Source organism: Hippichthys cyanospilos, chromosome 17 (genome assembly GCF_059441005.1).
Source record: "Hippichthys cyanospilos isolate Australia breed blue-spotted pipefish chromosome 17, RoL_Hcya_1.0, whole genome shotgun sequence".
NCBI classification, from domain to species: domain Eukaryota; kingdom Metazoa; phylum Chordata; class Actinopteri; order Syngnathiformes; family Syngnathidae; genus Hippichthys; species Hippichthys cyanospilos.
The window spans coordinates 13105464-13130820 of NC_142385.1; the positions used below are offsets into that span (position 1 = coordinate 13105464).

The 25357-nt window shown below is 39.8% G+C and overlaps 1 protein-coding gene across 6 annotated transcripts; it reads left to right on the plus strand.

Moving 5' to 3' along the window:
- Window positions 1-428: 428 nt before the first annotated feature.
- arhgap17a (Rho GTPase activating protein 17a) lies at window positions 429-24123 on the plus strand. 6 transcript variants are annotated; one of them, XM_088439041.1, is made up of 22 exons: window positions 429-947; window positions 8999-9038; window positions 12575-12679; window positions 12890-12922; window positions 13395-13471; window positions 14069-14180; window positions 14396-14472; window positions 14934-15051; window positions 15452-15520; window positions 15698-15779; window positions 16163-16290; window positions 17527-17638; window positions 17718-17799; window positions 18374-18454; window positions 18528-18641; window positions 18723-18814; window positions 19104-19251; window positions 19609-19887; window positions 20111-20235; window positions 20599-21105; window positions 21186-21207; window positions 22676-24123. In XM_088439041.1, the coding sequence occupies exons 1-21, from the start codon at window positions 895-897 to the stop codon at window positions 21188-21190; spliced, it is 2439 nt and encodes an 812-aa protein (XP_088295167.1). In that variant the 5' UTR covers window positions 429-894; the 3' UTR covers window positions 21191-21207; window positions 22676-24123. The 6 variants fall into 6 exon arrangements, with proteins under 6 accessions (XP_088295167.1, XP_088295163.1, XP_088295165.1 ...); XM_088439038.1 differs by lacking the exon at window positions 21186-21207 and having other exon boundaries at window positions 446-571; window positions 856-947; XM_088439037.1 differs by lacking the exon at window positions 21186-21207.
- Window positions 24124-25357: the final 1234 nt, after the last annotated feature.

Sequence of the window (25357 nt, forward strand, 5' to 3'; positions counted from 1 at the left end):
GTATGGAAATATTTGATTGGCTCAAGTTGTGCATAAGGTGAAGGGAATTGAATGAGTTAAATATTTTAAAATTGGGTTTCTCTAAATTAGGCAAATGCAAGGAAGAAGAATATAAATATCTAGTTTACACTCAGAAGAGTTCAGGTGACCCCCGAAGAAAAAACCCAAAGGAGAAGAAGTCAAACTCATTTTTTAAGGGGAAGTTGAATCCTGAGGAAAAATGAAAAAATATATATTTAAGCATTTCCCGAATCTTTGGAATGTTAAATGCCTTGAGATCATGCAGAAATTCGGCAGTTGATGAATGACAAAAAATATGGAATATATCATTTTGAGAAAGAAACGGCATGACAATAAAGTGACGTCACGTCCGCTTTCCCTATCTCGCTACTCCCCCCTCACTCGCTCTGTCACTGGGTGTCTCTCTCCTCCGGTTCACTCTCTCCTTTGACGGATTATCCAACTCCAGAGTCGGTTCGTTAGCTCGTCGGCTAGCGGGTGTCACCAGCAACCAAACACCAAACGGGGAGCGCCCGGGCCCGCGGAGAGTGATGAAAGACCGCTGGAACCGGTGAAACTCGCCGCACGGCTTACTTCGCGACTTTTATTCACGGAAATATGGCGAAAATCAAGTTCGCGGAACATGAAGTCGCTGCTCTGTGAGGACATTTCCCATTCGGAAAGGCTAACTTAGAAGCTAGTAAGCTTCCAACTAACTATCGTTAATTGGCTTTCGGCACAAATGGCTCGCGCATGTTTTTCCTGTCACAGCGTCAGCTGGGAAAGTTGAAAACGGGGAGAGGCTGCGTGAACTTCATGACAATCCAAAGTCAACATTTTTTTTTTTTTTGCAAGTGAGAACTTTCGGAGAATTTGACTGGAACGGAACCGAAAATGAAGAAGCAGTTTAATCGCATGAAGCAGCTCGCCAATCAAACAGTTGGCAGGCAAGTATATCGCAATTATTTTTTATTGAATTAATTTTTGCCCCTGAGCCAAATTGAATTTTCGTGTTGTATTCTGACTACCGATTCGCCTTAATATGACTTACTACATACGATCTCCATGAGTTATTTTTTTAACTCAAGTCTTGCTATGGGGCTGTGAAATGAATGTCACATGAACGGAAACGAGAGGGGCTTTTATGTAGTTAAAGTTGCTGGTTAGTAGTTGTCAGATTAGTTGAAAGTCGTCACCGAATCAACACATCAGTGCTGCTACCATCTGGATAGGAGCAACAGCAGGAAGACAGTGTCACTCACTATAAATAGTTAAAGTGCACCTAATTGTATTGGTTGGGAAACTCTGCAATGTTGTACTCTAGTTTTATATTTGCCAAAACAACCCCTCTGGTTAGTTTTAATTACATTGCGTTGTTAGGAACGGATGTGACGTCAATCATTGGTCAGGACTGTCCCTTGGGCCTAAAGGCTTTGTACTGATTCAGAATAATTTTTGATTTAGTTAGGAATTTAATGTGTTCTCAATTTGATTTTCATGCAAAGGACATTTTCAGAAGAACCAGAACCTCACATAGTAAAACATGTCATGTTATGAATTACCGTATTTTCTGCACTATAAGTTGCATCTAAAAGCCTTCATTTTTTTTAAAAAGCTGATGGTGCGCCTTATATATGGATCAATATTGAGATTGGGATTCGTAGATGGGGAATGAACTGATAAAGTAAGCTCTATTTGTTTCTTTTGTGTGTTTACAGTTGAACAAGGTTGGTCATATTGACATTGAGTTATTATGCTATTGAGAGTTTAGAGTTATTATTTGAGTATTAGTGTTATTACTATATTGTGATCAAAAAAGTTTGAAAATATGTAATTGATTGAGGGTGCGCCTTATAATTCGGTACGTTTTATATGCGGAAAAGGTTTTAAAATGTGTCATTAATTGAGGGTGCGCCTTATAATTCGGTGCGCCTTATAACGCGTAAAATATGGTATATGTACGCTGAGAAGTGAAAAAAATGTTAAGCATGAAAGTTATGAACATGCCCTGATCAAAACAAAATGAATTCAAAGGGCATATATCGCGGTAATTCAAGATCTCCACACTAGAGGAGCGAAACCTATCACAAGTGCTTCATGAGGCTTCATTTCCCCATCACTACTCAAAACCCCAATGACCCTAATGACCCTTACCTTCATCTAGGTTTGGAGATTTGGATTCCCTTGATTATTATTATGAACAACAAGATGAGAGTTTATTTTCCTCACAGCTAATACAATGTGGCAAACAAATTAGATGATCAGAAACAAAAAATAGCAACATGTTGTTCCTTGTCTAAATGTGTGTGTACTGTATGTATACAATGTTCCAATTCTTTTGTTACTACCTGTGTCAAGAATTAATTTGCAGTTCCACGTTCTCATGGCTGATGACACGACTGGCCGCATCACAGTCTTGTCCTGTCCGCTCTCATAGTTTTAGGTACACCGAACCATTCAAGGTTCAGAATGTAAGAATAATTCTAAACCAAATTACAATCCAATCTACTGAACCAGTCAAGGTTCAGAATCCAAAGAGAAAAATAGACATTTCGAAAACATACAATTACTGTTAATCTATTGTTTGTCATTAATCCTCAAATCAGATTACTTCTTTTACTCAAAGTAACTTTACAGTATTGCCAACATAAACAATGCAATATGTGCAGTAAATCATTACAACATATTTTGATGAACTTACACAATGTATTTTCAAATATTTTCATTTCATATTTCTGTATTTTTATTATTTAAATGAACAGTCAATGAACTATTTACATTTTTCTAAGGTTTATATAACCAAAATGAATTATCACTAATAGCACATTAGCTTAGTTACCTTCACAATTATTGCCAAACCAAGTAAATATATGTCCTTTTATAACGAAATAACTAGTTAGCATTAGCCACGATCTAATCAATTATATTCTATTGATTTATCACGATAAAATATGATACAATATATCAATAAATAAAACTCATTCAGATTTCTAGGTGGTTTAAAAAAGTTTTTTTACAAGACATTTAGAAAACTAAAAAAAAAAAAAGCGAGAAACAACACAAACGACATAATTGAGTCTTACCTACAAAGTGCATAAAAAGTTTCATAACCATGAGGATTGCAGATAGTTTTATGATTTCTGAATCAATATCGAGACACGAAAAAGAACATGGATTCAAATCCAATACCTTCGAGAACATAAGCTGCAATACATTCTGAGCATACTTTTCAGTACCGCAGTTATGGAGCGTGGCCCTAGAAATGACACCGCATGCATGCAAATTCAGCCATAAAACATAAATGGAAGTGATTCAATACTTACACGCCTATAATGTTCACTAAGTACCTTTAAGAGCCACTGCAGCTGGTATACTCGTAATATTCCTTCATACAGAAAACCAGCTATAAATTAAAGCCGAAAGGAAGTTGATGCATAAAGCAGATGCACATACGCCTGTGTGACAAAGTGCATTCCTTTCTTCCCCCTGAGTGATTGCTATGTCAGTGTTTTGGATTCAAGCGAGCATGGAGCGAACGTTTTGGGTGAAGGTGGTGCCCGCTTGTATATCCGCGTCTGCAAGGAGCGGCGAGGCCGTCTGGGCTGCCCCCGGGGTTCCTGTGATTGTGCGAAGGCAGAATGCTATGTCCAGCATGCGGCCTCCGAGAGGAAATCTCTCCTTTTTGCAAACAGGAAACCGCCTCCCAGAGACAATCTAGCGCTTTCTAGTGAGAGACGGAACGCCAGGAAGATTGATGCATGGGTTGAAATTCAAGCATGTGGTTATTTCAGGTGGTTGTATATGAACTTTGTGGCTTGATAAAGAACGTGCGCGTTTGCTGGAATGTGTCGCTGGAAGTGCATGTATTGCAAAACATCTGTCATTTACTATCTAGTATACGATGTAAAGGTGTAAAGTCCGGTGAAAGGGAACCTGCGGCGTGTAAAATATGACCTTATTTGGAGTTTTTGTGTAATGAAACTGTTTTTGACTCAAGATGAATTAGATGGTTGTTTTGGTCTTTACCATTTTGTGTTTTAAAGCTAGTTGAACAGCAGCTATTGGTTTGCTACTACTCCAGGGGGTTATGTCCATATATGGACACTTATTGAAATATCAGCAGTAAAAATGTACTAAGTTAATTCAGTGAATTAGCTTTGAAGTGGATTTTTCCACTAACATCACAGTTGATAAAGGCCGAAGGAACGACCAATCACGGCCCGTCTTGGGAATGTCACACGATCAAACCAAGATCAAACCCCAGAAATAAGTGAGCCATGGTTGGTCGTTAGACTCATTATCTGAGACTCACCTGAGCACATGTGATTTCATTCTCAGTCACCAAGTAACAGCAAAATGCATTTTTAAAGAAATACTAAACTTATATAGCCATTTCAAGCAATAAAAAGTAAATATATTGGCTATAATTCATTTGATCATAAGTTTTTCCTTCATGTAACATATTAAAAAAGTTCAAATGTACTTTTTTTTTCCCCAAAATGATTTCAGTGCAAGTACTCAACTCTTAAGTAGTCAACGATACTGTTACAAGTATGTGGCAATTTTTTTTCAATTTCTATACATATACTTACAGAAAATGGATCTTGATATGCCTTTCGTTTCAGATCATGAAACAACCACGAGAAGTGTCTCATCGACACCTTGACCAATCATGATGTATCTTGTTTGTGACCTTGGTCTTGTGACGTTTACAAGCTGAGTTGTGATTGGTCGTTACCTGAGCCTGATGTCGTTTTCTTTTGAAAGCAATTGAAAAAAAACATGTTTTTAAAGGTACGAATTGGACAGGAATAATAATAATAATAATAATCAAGATATCAATTTAACAAATGTTATCTTTTTACTGCTTGGCCAGATAATTTTTGTATCCTGTAAAGGTATTTATTGTACATGAAAAAAATCGTAAAAATATTGATATATTGATAAAATATTGATATTGAAAGTATCACTTTTTCAACTCAATAAACACGGTCTTTGGTGGGTTAGTGCAATTCCTGCATCACTTAGATAATCTCATTTGAGGAACATTAGTCATTCAATTAATCAGATCAGCATTTGATCTTAGAATCCCATCCACTATCGCTCATTTGCGCTTTATGATCCGTTCCGATGCCACCACTTAGCCTTTTGCAATCTGCAATAATTCAGTTTTGGAAAGCCGCCTTCCTCTAAATGTCACATTTGAATAAAGAGAAAATGGGTGTTTTCCTGTTTGTCAAGAGACTTTGCCCTGGGGACGTTAAGGTGTGTCAGCTTTTTATTTGTTTCAGTGACTAGCAAAATGAGACGGCTTTTTGTTTAACCACAAAAGGTCGTATTTTTTTAAATACACGACATTGGACAATTCCCAAGAAGCGTTGTCATGTCAAATGTTTTATTTGTTCGTCAAACATATTTCTCAACTCACATTGTGGGTGAATTAGAATGTGCAATAATTGCGTACTGCTTCATCAGCCCAAGTCTTGATTTTTTTTTTTTTTTGTTGCGCAACAACAATTAGCATTGTATTCACGCCCTACACACTTGCACTGGTCGATTGCTAAATGGATAGCTCAGACAATCACTTGCATTAGAGGAAACTCCGTGGCCCGAGTCACTCAATTATTTTCTCAGTTCCTTTCATCCAGGTCCAGTATCCATTACTGTGCGCTTCAAGCTGCCAACTGTTGCAAATAAGAGGACCCTCCCTACTCCTCAGCTCCCTGATTGTGTGGCGTGTAGGCTAACAGAAGCTCTATTGTGCTTCCGGTGGCAGTATTCTTTACGCCACTTCCACTTTGATGGTGAATTGCCATGGTTACCATTGCCAACTGACGCTCAAGTGGTCAGATGGAAAGGCTGCTGTTTCGATTTACTATTATGGGGCAGATTCCCTTCACAAGCTGACGCTAGCTCAACTATTGTTGTTTTGTTGTGGTGCTTAGCAGGCTCATTATTTCCTCTGCAACATTGTTAAAAGGACCTCGATCATGTTTTTTTTCCCACTTTCATCAGATAAATATATGTACCGTATTTTCCGCACTATAAGGCGCACCGGATTATAAGGCGCACCCTCAACTGATGACATTTTTTTTTAATTTCCATATATAAGGCGCACCCTCAATTAATGACATATTTTAAAACCTTTTCAATCACAATATTGTAATACTCAAAGTAATACCAATAATAACTCAAATAATAACTAAACTCTCAAAAGCATAATAACTCATTTTAGATCATTTTAGATACCGTATTTTCCGCACCATAAGGCGCACTGGATTATCTGGCGCACCCTCAATTAATGACATATTTTAAAACTTTTTCCATATACTGTATAATGTGCACCGGATTATAAGGCGCACCCTCAATTAATGACATATTTTCTAACTTTCAATATCAATATAGTAATACTCAAAGTAATAACAATAATAACTCAAATAATAACTAAACCCTCAATCTCAATATGAGCAACCTTGTTCAACTGTAAACACACGAAAGAAACAGGTAAAGCTTACTTTATCAGTTCATTCCCCATTTACGAATCCCAATCTCGTTATTGATCCATATATAAGACACGCCTGATTATAAGACGCAGCATCAGCTTTAAAAAAAATTAAGGCTTATAGGTGTGCCTTATAGTGCGGAAAATACGGTAATCAGTTTGCTTTCATGCAGGATTACGAAAATTTGACATTTACTGTTGAGAGGATAAACTTTCTGAGCCATTTTAAATGTGTGACTAATCGATTATCAAATTATTCATTTGGTTTGAGTAACTGTCACAACTTTAGTCAATAGCTGTCATGGGCCTGCGAAGTGGGCCAGATGCACAGTGGTGCTTTTAAGGAACTCATCAGAGGTGGGAAATTGATATTCAACTCCCATGGATTCATGCTGAAGCTTTCTCTCTGCATGTTTTTTTTTTTTTTTTCTGCATCAAAGGTTAGTTAGGTTCATTACCACTGTGATACAATCTATGTTTACTTTGTTAAACTTGCAAAATCTTGGGCTGAGAATGTAGCGTTTCAGGCTCGGCATGTTTGATGACTACATCAATTAGCATTTAAACCAAACCACATGAATGCCTCTTTTGAAATGTTTTACACCAGAAGAAGAAATCATACACCGTTGTTTCAGAATCCCACTCTAATATGTGCGCTTAACATTTTTTTCCACATTGAGCTCAAAGTGCTGTTTCGTAAGTTTACCTCATCAACCGAAAAAAAAAAAAAAAAACATGCGTTCGCTTTATATTACTGCAGATTTTGTAACCCCCCACCAGCCTGAACCTCAGAATTTGTATTTCTTTCCATGGAACCCCCAAACTATTCTCCCCGTCTGTGTCAGTCTGGCTCTTTCTGCCCGCTCTTGCCTCCATGTTTATAATGGAAAGCAGCTGTTCTCTGCTCCGATGAGGTTACTACAGTTCATCCAGACCACAGCCTGTGAGGGGAAACTTCATTGAAAGCTCCTGTTACCCCAAATTGCAGGCTGGAGACCATCTACAGGTTAACTTTAGTCAGCAGCCTTACCTGCTTCATCCTGTTGTGCGACATGAAAGCAGATTGATTATCCTCGTGTTGAATCAAAATAATACGTTTATTAATGCCTGTTTTCACTTTGAGCAATGATGAATATTTTAGCAGATTTTGTGCCGTGAACAAACCAGAAAACAAATCGTAAAAAGGAAAATCGTGTTAGTCCATCTTTTTGCAGTAAATTGAAAAAAATGCCCTGTTTTTGAATAATGTGATGGAAATGATTCGTCAACAAAATAACCGACATATGAATCAGTTATTAAAATAATTGTTACTTTTAACATATTATTGTTATCCATGTAGGTCATTACTATTTGGCCAAAAAATAAAAAAAATCCCCTTGTTATTTGAGATTTTAATTCAGTTTAATCAAAGCAATAGAACCAACAAAAGTATTTAGTTAAACATTTTATTTATTTTTTTAATCCTTTGCATAATGTTTAGAAGACAATGTAAACTGATTTTTAATCTGTTTTAATGTGAATTTACTATTGTGTATAACTTGCTTAAATGCCACAATTAAGTACTTAGTAATGTTGGTAAGAACACTTTTAAAAACACCCAATTTTCATTTTTTTTTTAATGACAAAATAATTCAGCTTGTTTTCAGCCCTAATTCCGTCCAAGGATAGTAACTTAACTGCGCTCTGGAGCTTATTGCATGCTTCGATCAGCTATATTTTTGATCATATAACATGCTTTTTGTAAATTGGAGGAAGCCTTAGTAACACCAACCAAGTATGAGGAGACCATGCAAAATCCACACAGGAAAATCAGAGCTAAGAATTCATCCAAAATCTGAGAAAAGTCACGCAGACATCCCCCATGACTTAACATGTGGAAATTTGCATTGATATTTTGTGCCCTCAACGTTAACGCGCGATTACTTCTCCGCCATGTATTGTTTATTAGGTAAGTTAGCATTATATGAAGACTGCCGTCATCTTGGTCAGTTACAATTGATCCCAACCACTAGCAATCTGCTCAGGTGAAGGTGTCGTTAAGCAAGCATTAGTTTGTCCCGTAGCCTCTCCCTTTAAGTGAATTTAATCTGTCTGACCTCACCAGGCCCAACTATTAGTCTACTAATAATAGGCTCGGGTAAGGCACTGCTGTGCTGTTACACTGCATGAGTGAGTCATCACATACTAACTGGAGCTGAAGCAACTCCCTGTTTGAACCTGTGTCATGTTTTCTCCATTAAGATTGTATTCAATGACTTAAAGACTGTTTTACACCTGTTTTTTCTTGATGTGGACCAGTGTAGGCTTTTAAGAGTGCTTGTACAAGATAACATTCCCATGGAGTTAAGGTTTAGCGTGCAAACCGGTATCTCCGCGGCACAGTCCACTCCTTGTGCATATTTTTATAATCCATAAACTGAAATGATGAATGCCTGTTTCTGTTTCCTGTCTGTCAGTACTGATCGTTTCCGTTCTGTTTTTCTTTCTCGTCCGCAGAGCGGAGAAAACAGAGGTTCTCAGTGATGACCTTTTACAGGTAAACCATTAATCTGACTTTGGAGAGTTGTGACCAATTATTACCTCATCCAGGGAAAGGCTGCATCTGTTGGGTGTTGACCATACTTTTTTTTTCAGGCGTTTAAATTCTGTTCTGTATGTTGCTGTAAGCCTTTTTCAATGATGTAGCCCTTGGGAAATATTTTTATTTTAATCGGAATTACGCACAATGTATTTTGATGGAAAAAAAGGTTTAGTCAGAATAGAGTTTCTGATTTGGTGAACTGTAGAACAGCATTTGTCTAGGTATTTCTGGGTCTGTTTTAGTGAGGAACTTCAGAAGATAGCTTGTGTCATCATTAGAGATGATGCTCATCTGTCTAAAGCTATAACACAATTTATCATTAAGTCGCTTGATGATCCAGTTAATTTGCTCTTAATTTGAAAAGAAAATGTATTGGTCCTGTTAGGCCATTAGAGTTACCGATACCCGCAAAGCTCCCGTTAAAATGTCAAAGATTAAGATTAGAAACACCTTCAGATTTATTTGGTCTAAAACAACATTAGAAGATCAAGAAATTCAAGCGATTCATTCTTGAAAATGAGTCTTGAACCGGAAGTCATTTCACGTCATACGCCATCATCCACATCATACCAAGATGCTCGAAGCTGACAGACCGCTTGAGCTACTAAGATGTGTTGACTGGCAGTCGTGAAATACTTCCACAATAACAACCAAGCCGGAGCCATCTGGCCAGAGGTCACCGTCAGCACAGCCTCACGCTGCGTAACTTCACTTTCCACATGTTAACACCTCTGGGTCAGTTGTTTCTCCAGCCATAGCTATCTTGAGGAAACAGGTGGGGTCGAGGCCAAATAGCGTCTGCTCAGCAAAGGCATTCCAACGACGAAGCTTCTTTGTGTGCAACTGGGTGTTGTCGGAGACGCAAGTACAGCAAGGAGCGTTGTTTGGCTTGGAGAATATAAGACTCACACTTTGTTTTGTAAGCGACAGATAAGGAAATATTGCTTGTTTGTTTTGTAAGTTCACCCTGTTGTACAGTATACGTACCATACTGTTCCGGCTAGCCATCTTTCCGTTCTCCTGACTTCCCACTGAGCTGCCATTTTTTGCTGCTCCTCTTCAAAAGCATCTCAACCACATTAGGAGACCACAGAAATGCTGTGGAGCCTATTTGCACAATATACCGTGTTGTGCTCCTTTTCAAATTCGACAGCAGTCTGGTAGGTTACCTCTTCTACGCGGCTCCGGCGCAAACAAATGAGTCTTGACATTTTGAATCACGCTGAGTGAGTCATGTTTTTCATTCCGAGCTTGTCCACACCTTTCACTTGGAAACCAATAAACAAATACAAGAAACAAGACAGGCACCTTCATTGTCTGAGTCTGGGATTCCCTGGCTTTTACTACGTCATGGGATTGTCCCCCTGTTTAACTCATTAAAACCGGTGGTATAAAAACACACCCTGCCGCTACCCTTTCGAGGCGTATAACAGAAATGATGCTACGCCGTTCTGTATGGTGTTTTGGAAGGAAAGCGTTTCCTAATGAAGGTGAACATTTCCATTACATAGAATGAGATTTTGCTTTTCCTCCTTGTGCGGCGGAAAGGGAATCCCCGCATTGTTTTTGTGCCAAGAACTAGCTGAGCTCAGTCCGAGCAACATTACAAGGCTATATAGATCTTCAGGTTCGTATTCCAGCCAGCTGTTTTGGGAATGCCGGGGGCCACCACGGGTCAAGAGTGACGTAAGAGCGCGAGAACGGTGGGAGGCAAAAAACGGAGACGGGGTGGCTTACGCAGGCGGATATCTGCTGTGGAATTCTGTGTTCTGTTTTTGGAACACAATTGTCTGGTATTTGCTTGATCCTCCCTTTTGCATTTGTCCCCCGTCCGTTACCGCTCCGCTTGCACTCCAGACCCCAATGTTCTCATGGAAAAATATTTTAACTCTCTTCCTTTGGCCCCGCTGGCTTTTTATGAGATAAAGGAGCGAACTTGCAAAGTGCTTTCCATATCCTCTGCGAAAAAATGACGGAAATGCTGTGCACATTGTTGACACTGGCCGACCCAGTCAAGCACCTGGCATCACAAGGACAGTGCACAGCTTCACTTGGCCTCCAACCAAAATAGCTGTGACTCCCATCATTGACCAGCTAATCAATGACAGTATTATATCTCAAACACAAGAGTGGATCTGTGTCGCCAGGCCGCAGACAGGAGAAAGACTGTGTAACCCCAACGCCTTTTTAACTGGCGAACGCAGCGCAGCGACCGTCGCTATGGGAACGTTTCCGATGAGCCATGTGCTTTAAAGATAACATTCCAGAGTTGCGCTGTGGGACCGGCCTTATCAATCACAGCTGAACTCTGAACTCCCCTCAAGGCAGATGCAATCAAATGTTTTAACCATCGGCGCACGGTTGTTTGTTTGTGGATGCGGTTTAACAGTTCTCGGGATTTCAAATAAGAAATGTCAAGAATTACAAGGAAATACTGCTCATCGATTTAATCTTCTATTACACATAAAAAAAGAGATAAATGTGGTTGTTTTCTCGAATAGTGAATCTCAACCTTATTTCCATTATGCCCCCTTGTTAAATGTAAAATATAATTTTTCAGCCAAGTACACTATAAAAAATGCAAAGTCTGATTTATTGAATTTTAGAACTGCATTTTAAGGCATATTTTGTTCAGCAAATCCAGAAGATACAGTAGCTCCTGTAACATTATCTGTTTTATTTCTGCCGGCTTTTCTGTTGGTAAATTACATAACAAATAACAATGTGCATCTGGAAAAAAAAATACACACAATATGCTGCAAAGTAGTCAGTAGGTTTTTCATTTTGCAACGCATTTGCTCTCAATTTGAAAAGAAAACATGTTTTGTTCCAATCATGACTTAAAAAAAAAAAAGCACTAAATTTGATGTGCTGATACTGGCAGAAGGCTTGATAAAAGCTCAAATAAACCCTCCGTCTGCCATAAAATTGTCACTGATAGCAATTCAAGTCTGTATAAAACAATAGACACAAAATTTTTGGAGTCATTCTAAGCTGTTTAGCAACGTGTTCCTTAATGCTCCAATGAATTAGCTCTATCACGGCAATAAAAAAAACATTCACTTAAATTTGCTGATATCACAGAAACCTGGTTAAAAACTCATGTAGCCCAAAAAGTAATTGTCATAAATTTTTCACTAATCACAATGCACCACCCTATAAAAATTAACAAGTAAAACACAATGTTTAGCAAATGTGTTTTTAGTAACACAAGTTCGAAATGTGTTTCTTACTGTTCCAAATAATTTGCTCATAATTCAAAAATAAAATAGTATTTATAAATAAATATTTGTTTTAATTTTCCAGTTACTTTTCTCTTAATTTTGAAAAGAAAAATGTACTGCTGGTGCATTAAAAAGCATTAGATTACCTAATACATGCAGAAACCTTTTTGAAATCTCACATACCCCCTGAAGTGCCAATTATATACCCCCAGTTGAATATCAGTGGCATAGGATTCTTGCTTAATCACGTCACATCTTGTTGAACAGATTGAGCGACGGATGGAATTGGTGCGTGTGGTGTCCCACAACACGCACAAGAAGATGGTCTCATGTCTACAGGGACACATTGGCGCAGATGCAGAAAAAAGACACGTAAGTCAACTTTTAGTCACCAATATGATGCCCGTTTTAAAAATAGCTCACCGGAGATGGGACATTTTGATTTACCGTAGGAATGTTGCACAAACAACCATTTGAAATTGTTATTTCTGTATTATTAAAAATAACATAATTAAAGGTATTCCATTAGACGTGATGTATATTTTGTGCTTTCTGCCCTACACAACTCAACATGCGCTACAGTCCGTACCACGCCTCTATACAGGAAATGGTCAGGTAAAATAAACAAAAAAAACAAAGTATTCCACCCCCTTGGCCTGTTCAAAACCACTTGTTCCATTACTTCTCTTTAGCTCTTTTTATTCACTTTCACTAGAGTCTTTGCATGGGTTTTATTTTCCTTATTAGATTATAGTAACTTGGGACCATCCGTTTTGTGCATCTTGCCTGTTTTAAAGGTGCTTGGAAAGAACACTTGGATTTTTATAGATTCACTTCACCTGGTCACCTCCTGTATCCCATTTAACGTCTACTTTGTCCCCTCTTCTCAGAAAGCTCACTTCCCTTTCCTGACTTTGTGAATGCACCTCTCGCTCGCTCAATGGAAAGTCTTGATGACATTTCCATTGGCCTCAACCTCACGCTTTTGAATAGAAGCATGGAGCTGTTTCTTATTTTGAAGTGGCTCACATTGAGACTAATCATTGTTTGCATCTGCCTCTCTTCCACACAAACATATCCGCTGCAGAAAAAGCTTCCCCTGACGGCGTTGTCCCAGGCGATGGTGGAAGGTGGGAGCCAGCTGGGGGAAGACTCTTTAATAGGGTGAGTTCCTCATTGATTGACACTTGACATCATCCTTTCTTCATCAGTGGCAACTGTTACAATACAGGCCAGATGCTCCGGAGAAAGTGTGAATGAGGAGGTCACACGACATGCAGTTCTATTTCCAGATGATGGGATAATGGAGCTTTAATGATCTCCGATCGTGGATTCGCTCATTCATTGTGGAGAAATGAAATGGACAAAATGGGATGTAAAAAAAAAAAAAAAAAACTATTGCAGTTTTGAAAGTAGTTTGCAATCACATGTTTGTCTGGAAATAATGAGGAAGAGAGAGTGTGTTACTTGGTCTTCTAAAACGAGGATATGAGTACCCCTGGGGGTACGTGAAATGTGAACAGTTTTTGCATATCTAATTTAATGCTTTTTAATGTCGTGACAGGAAACAGTTTATTTTTCTTTTCAAATTAAGCCATTTTCAAAAAACGTAGACAAAATGTGACAGCAATTTGTATTGTCTTTACATCAGGTCTGTTGTCTCTTGCATTTTGACGAATGTCTCTCATATACCCACACACACACACACTCACAACCACAGACAAATAACCATTCTTCCTCTGTGTATCAATGTGTTGACAGGAAGATGATGGAGGTGTGCGGGGACGCAGAGAGTCGTCTGGCATCCGAATTGATGCAGCACGAGCTACAGATAGAGAAAGACGTCCTCGATCCTCTCAGCCAGCTTGCAGAGGTCAGAAACCTCAAGAAGCAGTGGGTCATAAATCACATTTCTCAACACAGTGAGAGATTCGTTTTACACATGTCTCGATATGGTGGTGTTATACTATTTAAATCACAATAACACCTGTTCAAAACGACAATTCTTAGCCACTGTTGGCTCCTCTTTTTAGTCAGTCAAGAAAAGAAATACAGAATTCCTATTATGTTGTTTTTTGTTTCTTTTAGGTGGACATCCCCAACATTTTGAAACAGAGGAAACAGTTGGCCAAACTGGTGCTGGACTACGATTCCGCCAGAGCGAGGTCTGTCACGTCACTATTTAATTATTTTCTGCGAAACCTAAAAACAAAGCATTGGGTATACAGTACAGTATAGTGCACTGTAAATAATATGATATTGCATGTTAGGGAAATATATACTGTATATCAGATACTGTACTCCATATCCTTCCTTCCTGCTTATCATTATGATTTTGCAAAAGCTGGAATTTCAGACAAGCTTGGGCAAGATCCTCTTCCTGGTCTGCTCTCTGAAAAATGTAATGAATGTATTCATCAGTGGCAGTAAATTGTTGGATTCCATTTGACAATATAAACCTTAACAGCAATGAGTGAGTTGAATATTGAACTTGTTGTCTTAGCCCTCTATGTATCTGAAACTTTACATTATGTTAAGAGAGGGTTTCAATTCCTCACATAGGGTTGACATTGTGGTGTCATAGAGACGATCTGACGCCTTGTTTTGCATGTGTGTCCAAACACAGATGGTTGCAGGCGACCAAATCAATAATCTCAGGAACAAACACTCAAGCACTGACGGCCAAGGCTGACCTTCTCAAGGAGGAGGTGGACGAGGCCATGAATAAAGTGGAACTTTGCAAGGTATCGAAACTGTGTTTGCGGAGGAGCTGCTTCAATGTGTTTTACCAATTTGAACTATCATACAGCAGTGGACCTTTGTCTCAAATTACATTCGCGTGACAACTTGTACAGCCTCGTACACTGGTAGATCAGGTGACTTTTAAACGAATATCCAGACCGTCCGGGTTTTATAGTTTGCGAGGCTCTGGCCAAACATTTCAACTGTGAAAAAGTTATTACAGCAGCAAGTGAACATTCCAAGACCTTTTGGGCCTTCTGACCCAGTTTGCTGACGTGCGCGAATGTATCAAAATGCCCAGTCAGCTCCTACGCACATGTGTCTGGAGTTTTTGATGGTCATTGGCATGTTTTATTGTATTTACTGGCATATTCTCACTTTTTGACATATTTCTTTTACCAGGACCAACTTGCCGCAGATATGTACAGTTTCTTCTCAAAAGAAGGGGACTATGCCTGCTATTTCTTAACGGTGAGTCAACATGCTTGACAAGTGAAAAAAAAATGTGTTTGCATGGGTTCCGTGGGAATGCCCGCAGCTGTCGTGTCACTTTCAAAGCAAGATCGCAGAGCAGGCTCACTTTCCTGTTTTGGTGTGTCTCATTCTGCAACCTTCATCATTTTCTCTTCTTCTTTTTTCTTCCTGTAGCTTCTTGAAGCACAGGCGGAGTATCACCGAAAATCTCTCGCTTTACTGGAGAGTGTCTTGCCAACCATCCGGGCTCAGCAAGGTAGATCTAATGCGTGGCTACACATGTTTTCATTTGTAACAATAAATAATACACATTTGCAAAAAAATGTTACCGTTTTGCAATATGAGACCTCAATATGTGTAGTGGAGAATCAATCCATACACATTCCTTGCACCCGCTACAGCCCACTTCCATCGCACAATATGTGACACTGGCGTAAACACAAAACATGTGCACAATCAGTCTTGCTGAATTAGCACTTCATCTAAACTATTGACCCCACAAATCCGCTACCTCAACCAATTCCAGGCCACACCAGTATGGCAGTCAAATGTTGGATATCGTTGTTTTCTGTTTTGTCCTCGTGCATGTGTTGGAAATCATGCTGTGTTGTCATGAGGAATTTCACATTTTGTGTTCAGATTCATGGATTGAGAAGCCCGCTTTTGGCACAGCGCTGGATGAACACCTAAAAAGGAGTAGCAGGGAGATTGCCCTGCCCATCGAGGCATGCGTCATGATGCTATTAGAGACTGGCATGAAGGAAGAGGTAAAGAAACTGGCATTTAAGCTGAAATAAGTTGTTACTCATGGATGAATCTCCATGAAGCACTTTGGATATTTGTTGCTCCTCCAGGTGAAATGTAGATTTAAAGTTGTAGTTGAAATGTAATTTGTTTCCATGTCACTAGAATTTATCTTTCAAGCAAGGGCACCTTTCAGGTGAGTGAAAAATTTCACAAGTGCTTCATGAAGCTTCATTTTCCTATTACTGCAGTTTGGTGATATGTACTGCACTAAACACGGACTACAGGAAATGAGACAAAGTTGTCTTTCCAATCATGATATGTCTGAGTTGCAGATGTTTTTATTTTTTAACAATTTCAAAATTAGTTATTTATTTCTATCAATATATCTACCAATTGTATCAAGTTTACTTTAAAGTTCAATTGGCAATTGAATAAGAAAATCTATGAATATCACCTGGGTCATTGTGCACTGTTCTAAACCATGCAGATGAATTAAACCCACTTTGTTTAGCTCAAATTGCAAAATTTGTCAAAGATGTCTATCGTCTACTGATTACATACTTGCATAGAAAGACACATTCAGCTTTTTTTTCCCCCAATTTCAAAACATATTCAAAGACACCTGTGTCACATTTAGCGATTGTTTTGTGACCTAAATAAACACCAGTCACTTTGAACCACAACAGATGCTAGTACTGCACTTTGATTGTTTAAAGATGATCTTGCCGCGAGTTAATTTCCCCCCTTTGAAAGCATAAAACCACTTTACGTTTGCTGAGTGTTCACGAGTCTGTTTTGCTCCCTTAAGTAAAATAAGTGCTGACGTAGCTCATTAAAACTCACACGGAGCCGCGGTCACGATTAACAGCTCTGCTAATTGAGAGCAAGCCTAAAATAACTTGTTCTCTTGTAAGTTGCCAGAGATGAGCGGATACTCAAAGTGTAAACAGGGGAAACTTTTACGCAATTCCCACCAGCCGGCTGCTCCACTAGCACGATGATTGATGAAAAGGTGGCGATGACCCAGCCTGAAAACAAATTTAGAATACAATAGTCAAATTGTCTCCTGCTCATAAATCAGGTTTGTAGAAGTGAGTCTGTACAGTTTCAACTGAAAAGACCGTTTCAAATATCTTGGTGAGTCTGGTGTGTGCCGTAATGGCAAGAAGTAAAGAGTGCGCTGTTCTGCAACTGGTGGTTTTGCTTTACAGCTGGCAGTGCACACTCGACCACTGTTTTTTTTCTGTGTGTGTCAGGGTCTATTCAGAATTGCAGCTGGGGCATCCAAGCTTAAGAAACTCAAGGCAGCGCTGGACTGTTCCACATCACAATTGGAAGAGTTCTACTCGGACCCCCATGCTGTCGCTGGTATGACCCAAACCAGATCTCTTATTTGCTTCCTGTTACGGAAACCGCAAATACCGTATTTGTGTCCTTGAAATTTCAGGAGCACTGAAGTCTTACCTGAGGGAACTCCCTGAACCTTTAATGACCCACCAGCTTTATGATGAATGGACCCAAGCATGCAGGCGAGGCTCTTCATATGTTGAAATGAACATATGACATGAATACGTTTTCAAAGCGGAAGTAAAAACAAAAAAATAATAATAACATTGTATCGTTCAGACTGTAAGACAAATTTTAATAGAAAATCGATTTTTGTCATGTATATGCCAGAATGCACTATAAACCACAGGTTGTAACACTAGATATATGGGAGGTTTTTCCATTTTTGTTTTAATTGAAAACTTATTTCCCCCAAACTGCCCATTTACAGCAACATCATTTCTTTAACAGACAGAACTTATGTGCAAGTTTACAAACAAGAGCAGCACCAACATATTCTCAACATGGACGCAGTCAGATTGTTGGAGTACTGCACCAACACAACCGTAACATATCTGATGGGTTTACTATTGGAGAGTGCCCCCTGGTGGCGTGTAACATCCCAGTTCAAACTCAATCAATCTTTGCTAAATCAAAAAAATGGCAAAAACTAAAAAAAAAATGTGCCTTACTTGTATGAGTCTTTTTCAGATACGGCAGATATTGTTATCGTTATATGTGTACCTTGCTTGAAATACGCTGCTTTCTATGTTTCAGTTTATCAGATACAGACAAGAGACTCCAGGCTCTGTGGCTCGTATGTGATAAGCTACCAAAGAACAACAAAACAAATCTGAGGTAGCCTCACCCTCAATTCCAACAATACTTTACCACAGTGTATTGTTTGTTTAATATTATCTTTGACATGTAGGTATTTGGTGAAGTTCCTTGCTAAACTGGCTCAGGACAGTGAGGTCAACAAAATGACTCCCAGCAACATTGCCATTGTCCTTGGACCCAATCTCCTCTGGGCCAAGACTGAAGGGTGAGTTTGTGTCAGTAAAGGATCCAGTTAACATTTAGTTTGTGCAAACGTTAAATATTTTTTTTTGTCATGGATTCCCAGGAGTTTGGCAGAGATGGCTGCGGCTACATCTGTGCATGTGGTGGCCATAATAGAACCCATCATCCAGCATGCGGACTGGTTCTTTCCTGAGGGTACGTTCAGGTTTTTCTTCTTTACAACCTCCATTATATCGCAAATACATTGATAGTTATACCTCCTTGACCCCAGAAATGAACATCATTGATCATTTCTTTTTTTGATTTTTATCAAATACCCCTGTGGGAACGTGCACTTCAATGGGTACATGAAATTCTAAATTCTGCAGGGATCAGGAATTCTAATTTCTGCTTTTTAATGCCACGACAGGAACAGTCCATTTTTCTTTTCAAATTAAGAGAGAATATATAGGTAAATATGTAAATATTCCCTCTCATCTTGTAGATGTGGACTTCAATGTGTCTGGAATGTTCGCGATGCCCGTACCCTCATCCAACCACAACAATCATCTGGAATATGACAGTGGCACGATTGAGAGGAAGAGACCAGGCAGTTTGGTGGGACCAGAAACAGACGCAAGCCGCAAAGACAGGTAAACATCCTCAGACTTGTTAGCTCCTTCGTTTGTTTGAATAGAATTTATTATCTGGCCTTAATGCAGTTTGCTTTCCTGGCCTTTGGACTCGTGGAAGATTTGAGTCCATACACTAATTTCTCTTAAGTTCTATGTCATGCTTGCTGACCAGCAGTAATTCAGGATTCATAGAGCTGTAGTTACAGTCTATATGTAAAGCATTTCTGTTGTTTAGGTGCTAATCCTACTCACGCTCTTTGTTCTTTCTGGGTTTCAAGTGATTCCTTCCTCTGGGGTAAACGTTGCTTTTCTGATCAGGCCTATGGTGTTCTCTGTTTGTCCCCTTCACTTTCAAACCGCCGCCCTCCCTCCCAGTAGCACCTCTAACAAGCACTCGGACCACACCCTCCGTAGAGGCAGTACCACCTTAGGTAGAAAGCAGCACACATCACCCGCCTTCCAGCCCCCTTTACCCCCCGTGGAGACTCCGGGGCAGGGACAAGGCGGCGGACAGGTCCCGCAGCCCTCGGCCGAGCAACAGCCGCAAGCTCCGCCGGGGGCGGCGGGGCCCGACAGCCCCCATAGCTTGGCGCAAAGTCTCGCCGAGCTTGCTGCCGCTCAGCAGCTTCTAGCGCAGAACATGGAGGAGCTCAGGTAAGAGCTGCCATCTCTGCTGCCATTCTGCACAACCACTCTATTCTTTCCTTTTGCGTAAACATGCAATAAATCGACTAGTTTGAAAAGGAGGCCGGATAACACATGATGCTCTGCACCTTCTAAAAAACTCATTCACTGCCGTTGACGACTAGAGACGTCAAATATTTTAAGTGGGCTGGCATTGAATGAGGAAGTAAGTTTCACTTTTCCTTCCATCAAGCAACCCAAAGCCGCGAGACCCCACAGCCACACCCACGCCACTCCTCCAGCGGAACGGTTCTGGGGCAGGAAGCCCGGCCCCTGGCCAGATGGGCTCTGGGACCAGTCCACATATGACACGCCGAGGTGAGAAAACTAAAACTTAGTGGGCTACTAAAATGTGCCACAAGAACTGTATGTCCGTTAAAAATATACGGTGCAATGTTTTTGTGGGTTACAAATATTCATTGTTATGGTTGGAGTTTACTCAAAAACATTTTTTAAAGTGGCGCAAAACAGTCGTGAAAATAATAGTGTTGTGCCATTTGTGATTTATTAAAAACTTTGCAATTGTAGTTATATCAGCATTTTTTTATTATTATTATTTATTTATGGGGGTTGGAGTGGAGGGGAAAAACAAATATATACCTCTTCTCCATCAAACACTAAAAACACACTTGAATGTAAACAGTAGGGACAATCTAACCAATGTTGTTCATAAATCCTCAGTTATCAAGAAACAGGCACCTGCTCCCCCTAAGCCACCAAACCCTCCGCCAAGCCAGCCCTCCACTTCAGTCAACTCATCCCAGCCCCTAAGCCCCCCTCCCCGACCCCAGTCCGGCCACTCCCCGACCTCCACGTCGCCCACCTCACAGCAATACAGCACACCTCGCCGCCACTCCAGTAACCAGACGCCCATCCAGGCCCCCAGCCATCCACCCCCGGAGCCTCCAACGCAAGCCAGTTCTCCGAGTCAACTAAGCGGCGACACGCAAAGCGCCGACCCCTCGCCGCCCGATTCCCCCACCCCTCCGGATACTCCTCCGCCGCCCTCCACCCCCGGCCCGGACGGCGCTCAGGTCGGTTCCCCGTCCCCCTACCAGACGGGCTCGCTCCCCCGACCGCGACCCGTCCCCAAGCCCAGGAACAGGCCTAGCGTGCCGCCGCCCCCGCAGCCCAACCCGATGGCCGCCGACACCAACGGCATCTGCGCCAATGCCTACAAGATGATGGGTGAGCATCTCTTCTAACGCCGTCTTTTCTCCTCCCGCTCGATTACTAATGGTCACGTGTGCGTTGTAACACCTCCGCAGGGTAAAGAAGCTCGTGTGAGAGGTTGGTCGTTCAGTAGTTCACTGACATGCGCTTTGTGTCACCGCGGCTATTCGACACCGCCTGCTGTCTTTTCTTGGTGTGTCACGTGTCAACGGCTGACATTCAAATCTCCATGCTGCACATGACTCATGAAATTGACGGAGCTTTTTAGAGCCACCCATTTTTTACCATAGTCTGGAATATACATGTGGTTATTTTCGAATTGTAGTGCTATCATCATGAGGCATCTGCAGCGCTGAATCGAAACTCTATTTCCTCAATAGGGACCGATATGAAACTGTAAACTATATTAAGTATATTTTTTTTAGTATTGGTGTCACCAATTTAAATAGGAAATGCCAAACTCGACAAGTTTGAAATACAATAAATGCCATACCTGTTTTTTGCATGCTGGAAAAACAAAGCATGTTGCATCATTTGATCGCTATAAATATGTATTAAATACCTCGTTTTTGGACAAAATGTTCCAAAATATTTCTTTTATATACCAGATCTGAGGAAATACAGTATTCACAACACAACATTCATTTTGTTTGTGGTCACAAGTCACATTCATCTCACTTGCTCATTGCTTGCCGTCACCTCCAAGCCAGCAGCGCCATCTGCTGTTAGAACTTACTGTCCACAGCAGCGAAGCCCATGGAAAAATATTACTTCAGCTTCATTGGGTGCACTAGTAACGCAACTATCCAGCTCATGGGCAATAGTCACGCGCTAGTAAGCTCCTTGCCAAATTCCTTGAATAAATGTTCAAAAAAGCCATTTGAATAAGAGTAAGAGCGCTTAATGTCCACCCCTACTTAGAAGTGGATCTTTTACTGGGAGGTATTTAGATCATTTCTTAATCATGTATTTAATATTTTTGATAGGAAAACTACGAGTGTATGACAGATGCCTACTAGTTAGATATAGTTGTGTTACTTGTGCAACAGTATTTTACTAGTATGGTTGAATTGTGTACTAGTAGTGGAATTACGGCTACTAGTGCACTGAATTGCCTTACTAGTGGCGACAAAAAGCGTGCTTGTACATCAAGATATCTAATAAAGCAGTGGTGTCCAAACTACGGCCATTTTCGGCCCTACGTTCACGGTATACATTAAAAAAAAAATACAGTTTGACATTACCTGCAAAAGTAAGTTAAGAAAGTCATAAAAAATGTTTTGATGGTAGACCGTGTTAAAAGTATAACAAAAAAAATCCTAATTTGCCTTGACTTAGCAGTTAAATGCATTATATGGGCAATGTTTAGTAGCTTACTTAATTGTTTTGTTTTTTATTTTTTAATACATTAAAGTAAAAAAAAATTGTGGCTCTTACGTTGATATGCGGCCCTCGGGAAAAAGTTTGGACGCCGCTGGAATAGAGGATTTCTATACTCTGTTTATGTCACATGGGCAAGAATCGTTGGTTCACCAAGACCAAGTCCTTTTTCATATTTTAACATTTTCTGGTGTCTTGTCTTCAGACCCGGCTATGTCCTTCAAAGGGCTCAGTCGGGCTCTGGTGCCGGACTTCAACTCGGACCAGCAGTCGGCGCCGGTCTCCTCGCCGCCGCCTCCCAGAGACTGTGAGATGGAGAGCGAGAGCACCGTTCTATAAGGGAGGATACGCACTTCTTTTTTTAATACACACACTCCGATATTTTTGGGTGGATTTGCCTGATGCCTTTTCCAAATATTTTACCAAACATCCATGAAAAAAATCCTCCGTTTTTAGGTCATAGTTCCTTTTCTAAGCTAACATTGGAGTTAGCTGGGAAAAGGTGATGGTGGGCTGCTTTGGGATTTTGGTGTGAGGAGTGTTTTTTTTTTTTTTTTTTTAAATGTTGAAAATGGCCTTAGAACATAAATTGACAAAGGTATTTTTCAGCGGGTGGAACCAAAAACTTAGCGGTGGCTGCAGGTTTCCGGTCATCTTAAACACTCGTAATTAACTTCTTTTCTCTCGCTCTTGTATTTATTTACCTACGCAATTTATACACACACATTCCCTGTGGCTCGGCACATTTGTTGCATTCAATACCTGTAAATAAAGCCTTAATAGGATGGACGCATTGTAGATTTACTGTATGGAGAGCGTTTTTTGATATCCAGCTCGTTTTCGTCCTCACCAGTAAGACAATTCAGTGAGTACTAGTGAGACAGATTTGTCCTACTTTTGATGACAAAAGAGTGTAATGGCTCAAACAGTTTTCCATACTGCCCCCCCCTTTTTTTTTTAATTACTGCAGTATTGTGGAGAAGCTGTCTTGGCGTTTCAGGGATGTCATAGGAAAATGTGGTGACACTCGCAGTGTAGCAGGGCGGTCTCCTTAAAAAATGTCCCGCAAGCAGTCAGTATTTTGGCCTTTCTTTCACGAGTGTGATGAATGTAAGCAGAAGGATTCTTTCTGTAAAAACGCCTCCGTCTGATGCTGATGTTGCACATGAGCACAGATCGGAAAACTTTATTATTATGATTTTTTTTTACGCTCCCCGCCGAGCTGAGAACACATAACGTAGTGTCACCTCAGTAGTGACGTGTGGGATGAGTATTTTATCTAATGGACAAGATTCTTCTCTTTCTCTCGCTCTCGTGTGTAATGCAGAGGTCCAGTTCTGAGAGAACTGAGACAAAATGGTACCAATGGAGAAAGTCTTGGATGCTGCAGTTGCCCTGGAAGTATGTGACCCCCATCCCCACCAAGACAATCAAATGTTCCCATTTCTCCATGCCTTATACACCCCAATACTCTCTTCCCCGCGCATCAAGACCAACAAATGCCATTAAACTAGAAGTGATGATGCCGCGTTTTTAAGCTTCTATAGTTTTGTATGTTTGTCGTCTGGTGAGATGAAATATGGAATGAAATATGTTATTTGAATGCTTGGTTATCCACCCTTTCCAAAGAAAATAAAGTATATAAAGAACTCACGTCTGGAGAGTTTTGGTCTTTTGTTCAGTGCAAAGGGGTCATGTCTACGTTTTTATCTCTTTTGAGTGACACAAAGAACGTTTTACTGGGGAAATTTGGGGGGCCAAATCCAGAGATGGCCGCCACTTTACTTTAGGAATGTCACAAGCAGCATCCTGCACAAGTATTTAAATGATTGATGATTAAAAAAAAAAATAAAAAAAAACTCCATACAATGGCTCTGAATATTATTATTGTTTGGTGTTCTAATATCTGTATAAAGGGGACTGATTGAGCACCTTTTTTGTGGTAAATTACGTATTTTTGTATAACAAAGGCAGGTGTATTCATTATATTGATAAATTTGATTTTAGATTGTATTCATGACTAGGTATAATATCCGTTTTGTCCTATCATTCTTCTTGATTTGTCAGCTTTTATTTATCAATAGGAAGCCCATAATATTTTTGCATTTGCGGTTATTAATGTAATGGGCCGATGACTGGTTTCATCGTCTTCAGTACTTGGATTTTAAAATTTACGATTTTTTTTTAACCGCCTGAATCAGACATAATAGGTAAATTGTGCACAGCCAATCAAAATACAGCTGGTTCACTTCCTGTTTGGAAGGATGTATCAAGTTTGCTATTGTGGCTAATTACCCGTGATAACGAACATGTTAACTTACTCTGTTTTAAATTAAGTTTTATTCAGTTGGTTGTGTGAGTTTTAAGGATTTTGAAAAAAGGCGGCCGACCCTGGCTGGAGGCTATCACTTGTGCTTCAAACTAGTAACGAGCGTTTTTTCGACAAATTCAAGGTACAGTTAATATATTAACACTACACTTTCTTCAAATTTAACTTTGCGAGTACAATATAAGTTCTTGTGTAGTGAAATTTACTAAGCTAATCAGGCTGAAAATGTGGCTAGCATAACTAGCATGTGAACGTCACTTGTATTAATTGCTACCCTTAGTAGTTGGTGTTATTGTAGTAATTATAGCCTGGTCATTTTTAATTATTTTTCTGCAGTAAATTTATACTTATTCTATACAAAGTGCATCATTTCAGTTTATATTTGGTGTGTTAAATCGGAAAAAAAAAATCATGTATACATAGGCCTGTGTAATAAATCGAATACATTTTATTAATTCATCTTTTAAAATTGACAATATGAAAAGTAGCTAAATTGTGAAATTTAGGTTTTGCACAATAGTTTATAATAGTTATTTACTACTTTGCTATAATTTAATA

Bases quoted from the DNA above. Each gene is read 5' to 3' on its own strand.
- arhgap17a (XM_088439037.1), top strand. From the start codon at position 895: ATGAAGAAGCAGTTTAATCGCATGAAGCAGCTCGCCAATCAAACAGTT. The intron at 12,923-13,394 runs GTAAAATAAACA...TATCCGCTGCAG, and splicing joins TCTATACAGGAAATGGTCAG to AAAAAGCTTCCCCTGACGGC. The intron at 18,815-19,103 runs GTACGTTCAGGT...CTCATCTTGTAG, and splicing joins GGACTGGTTCTTTCCTGAGG to ATGTGGACTTCAATGTGTCT.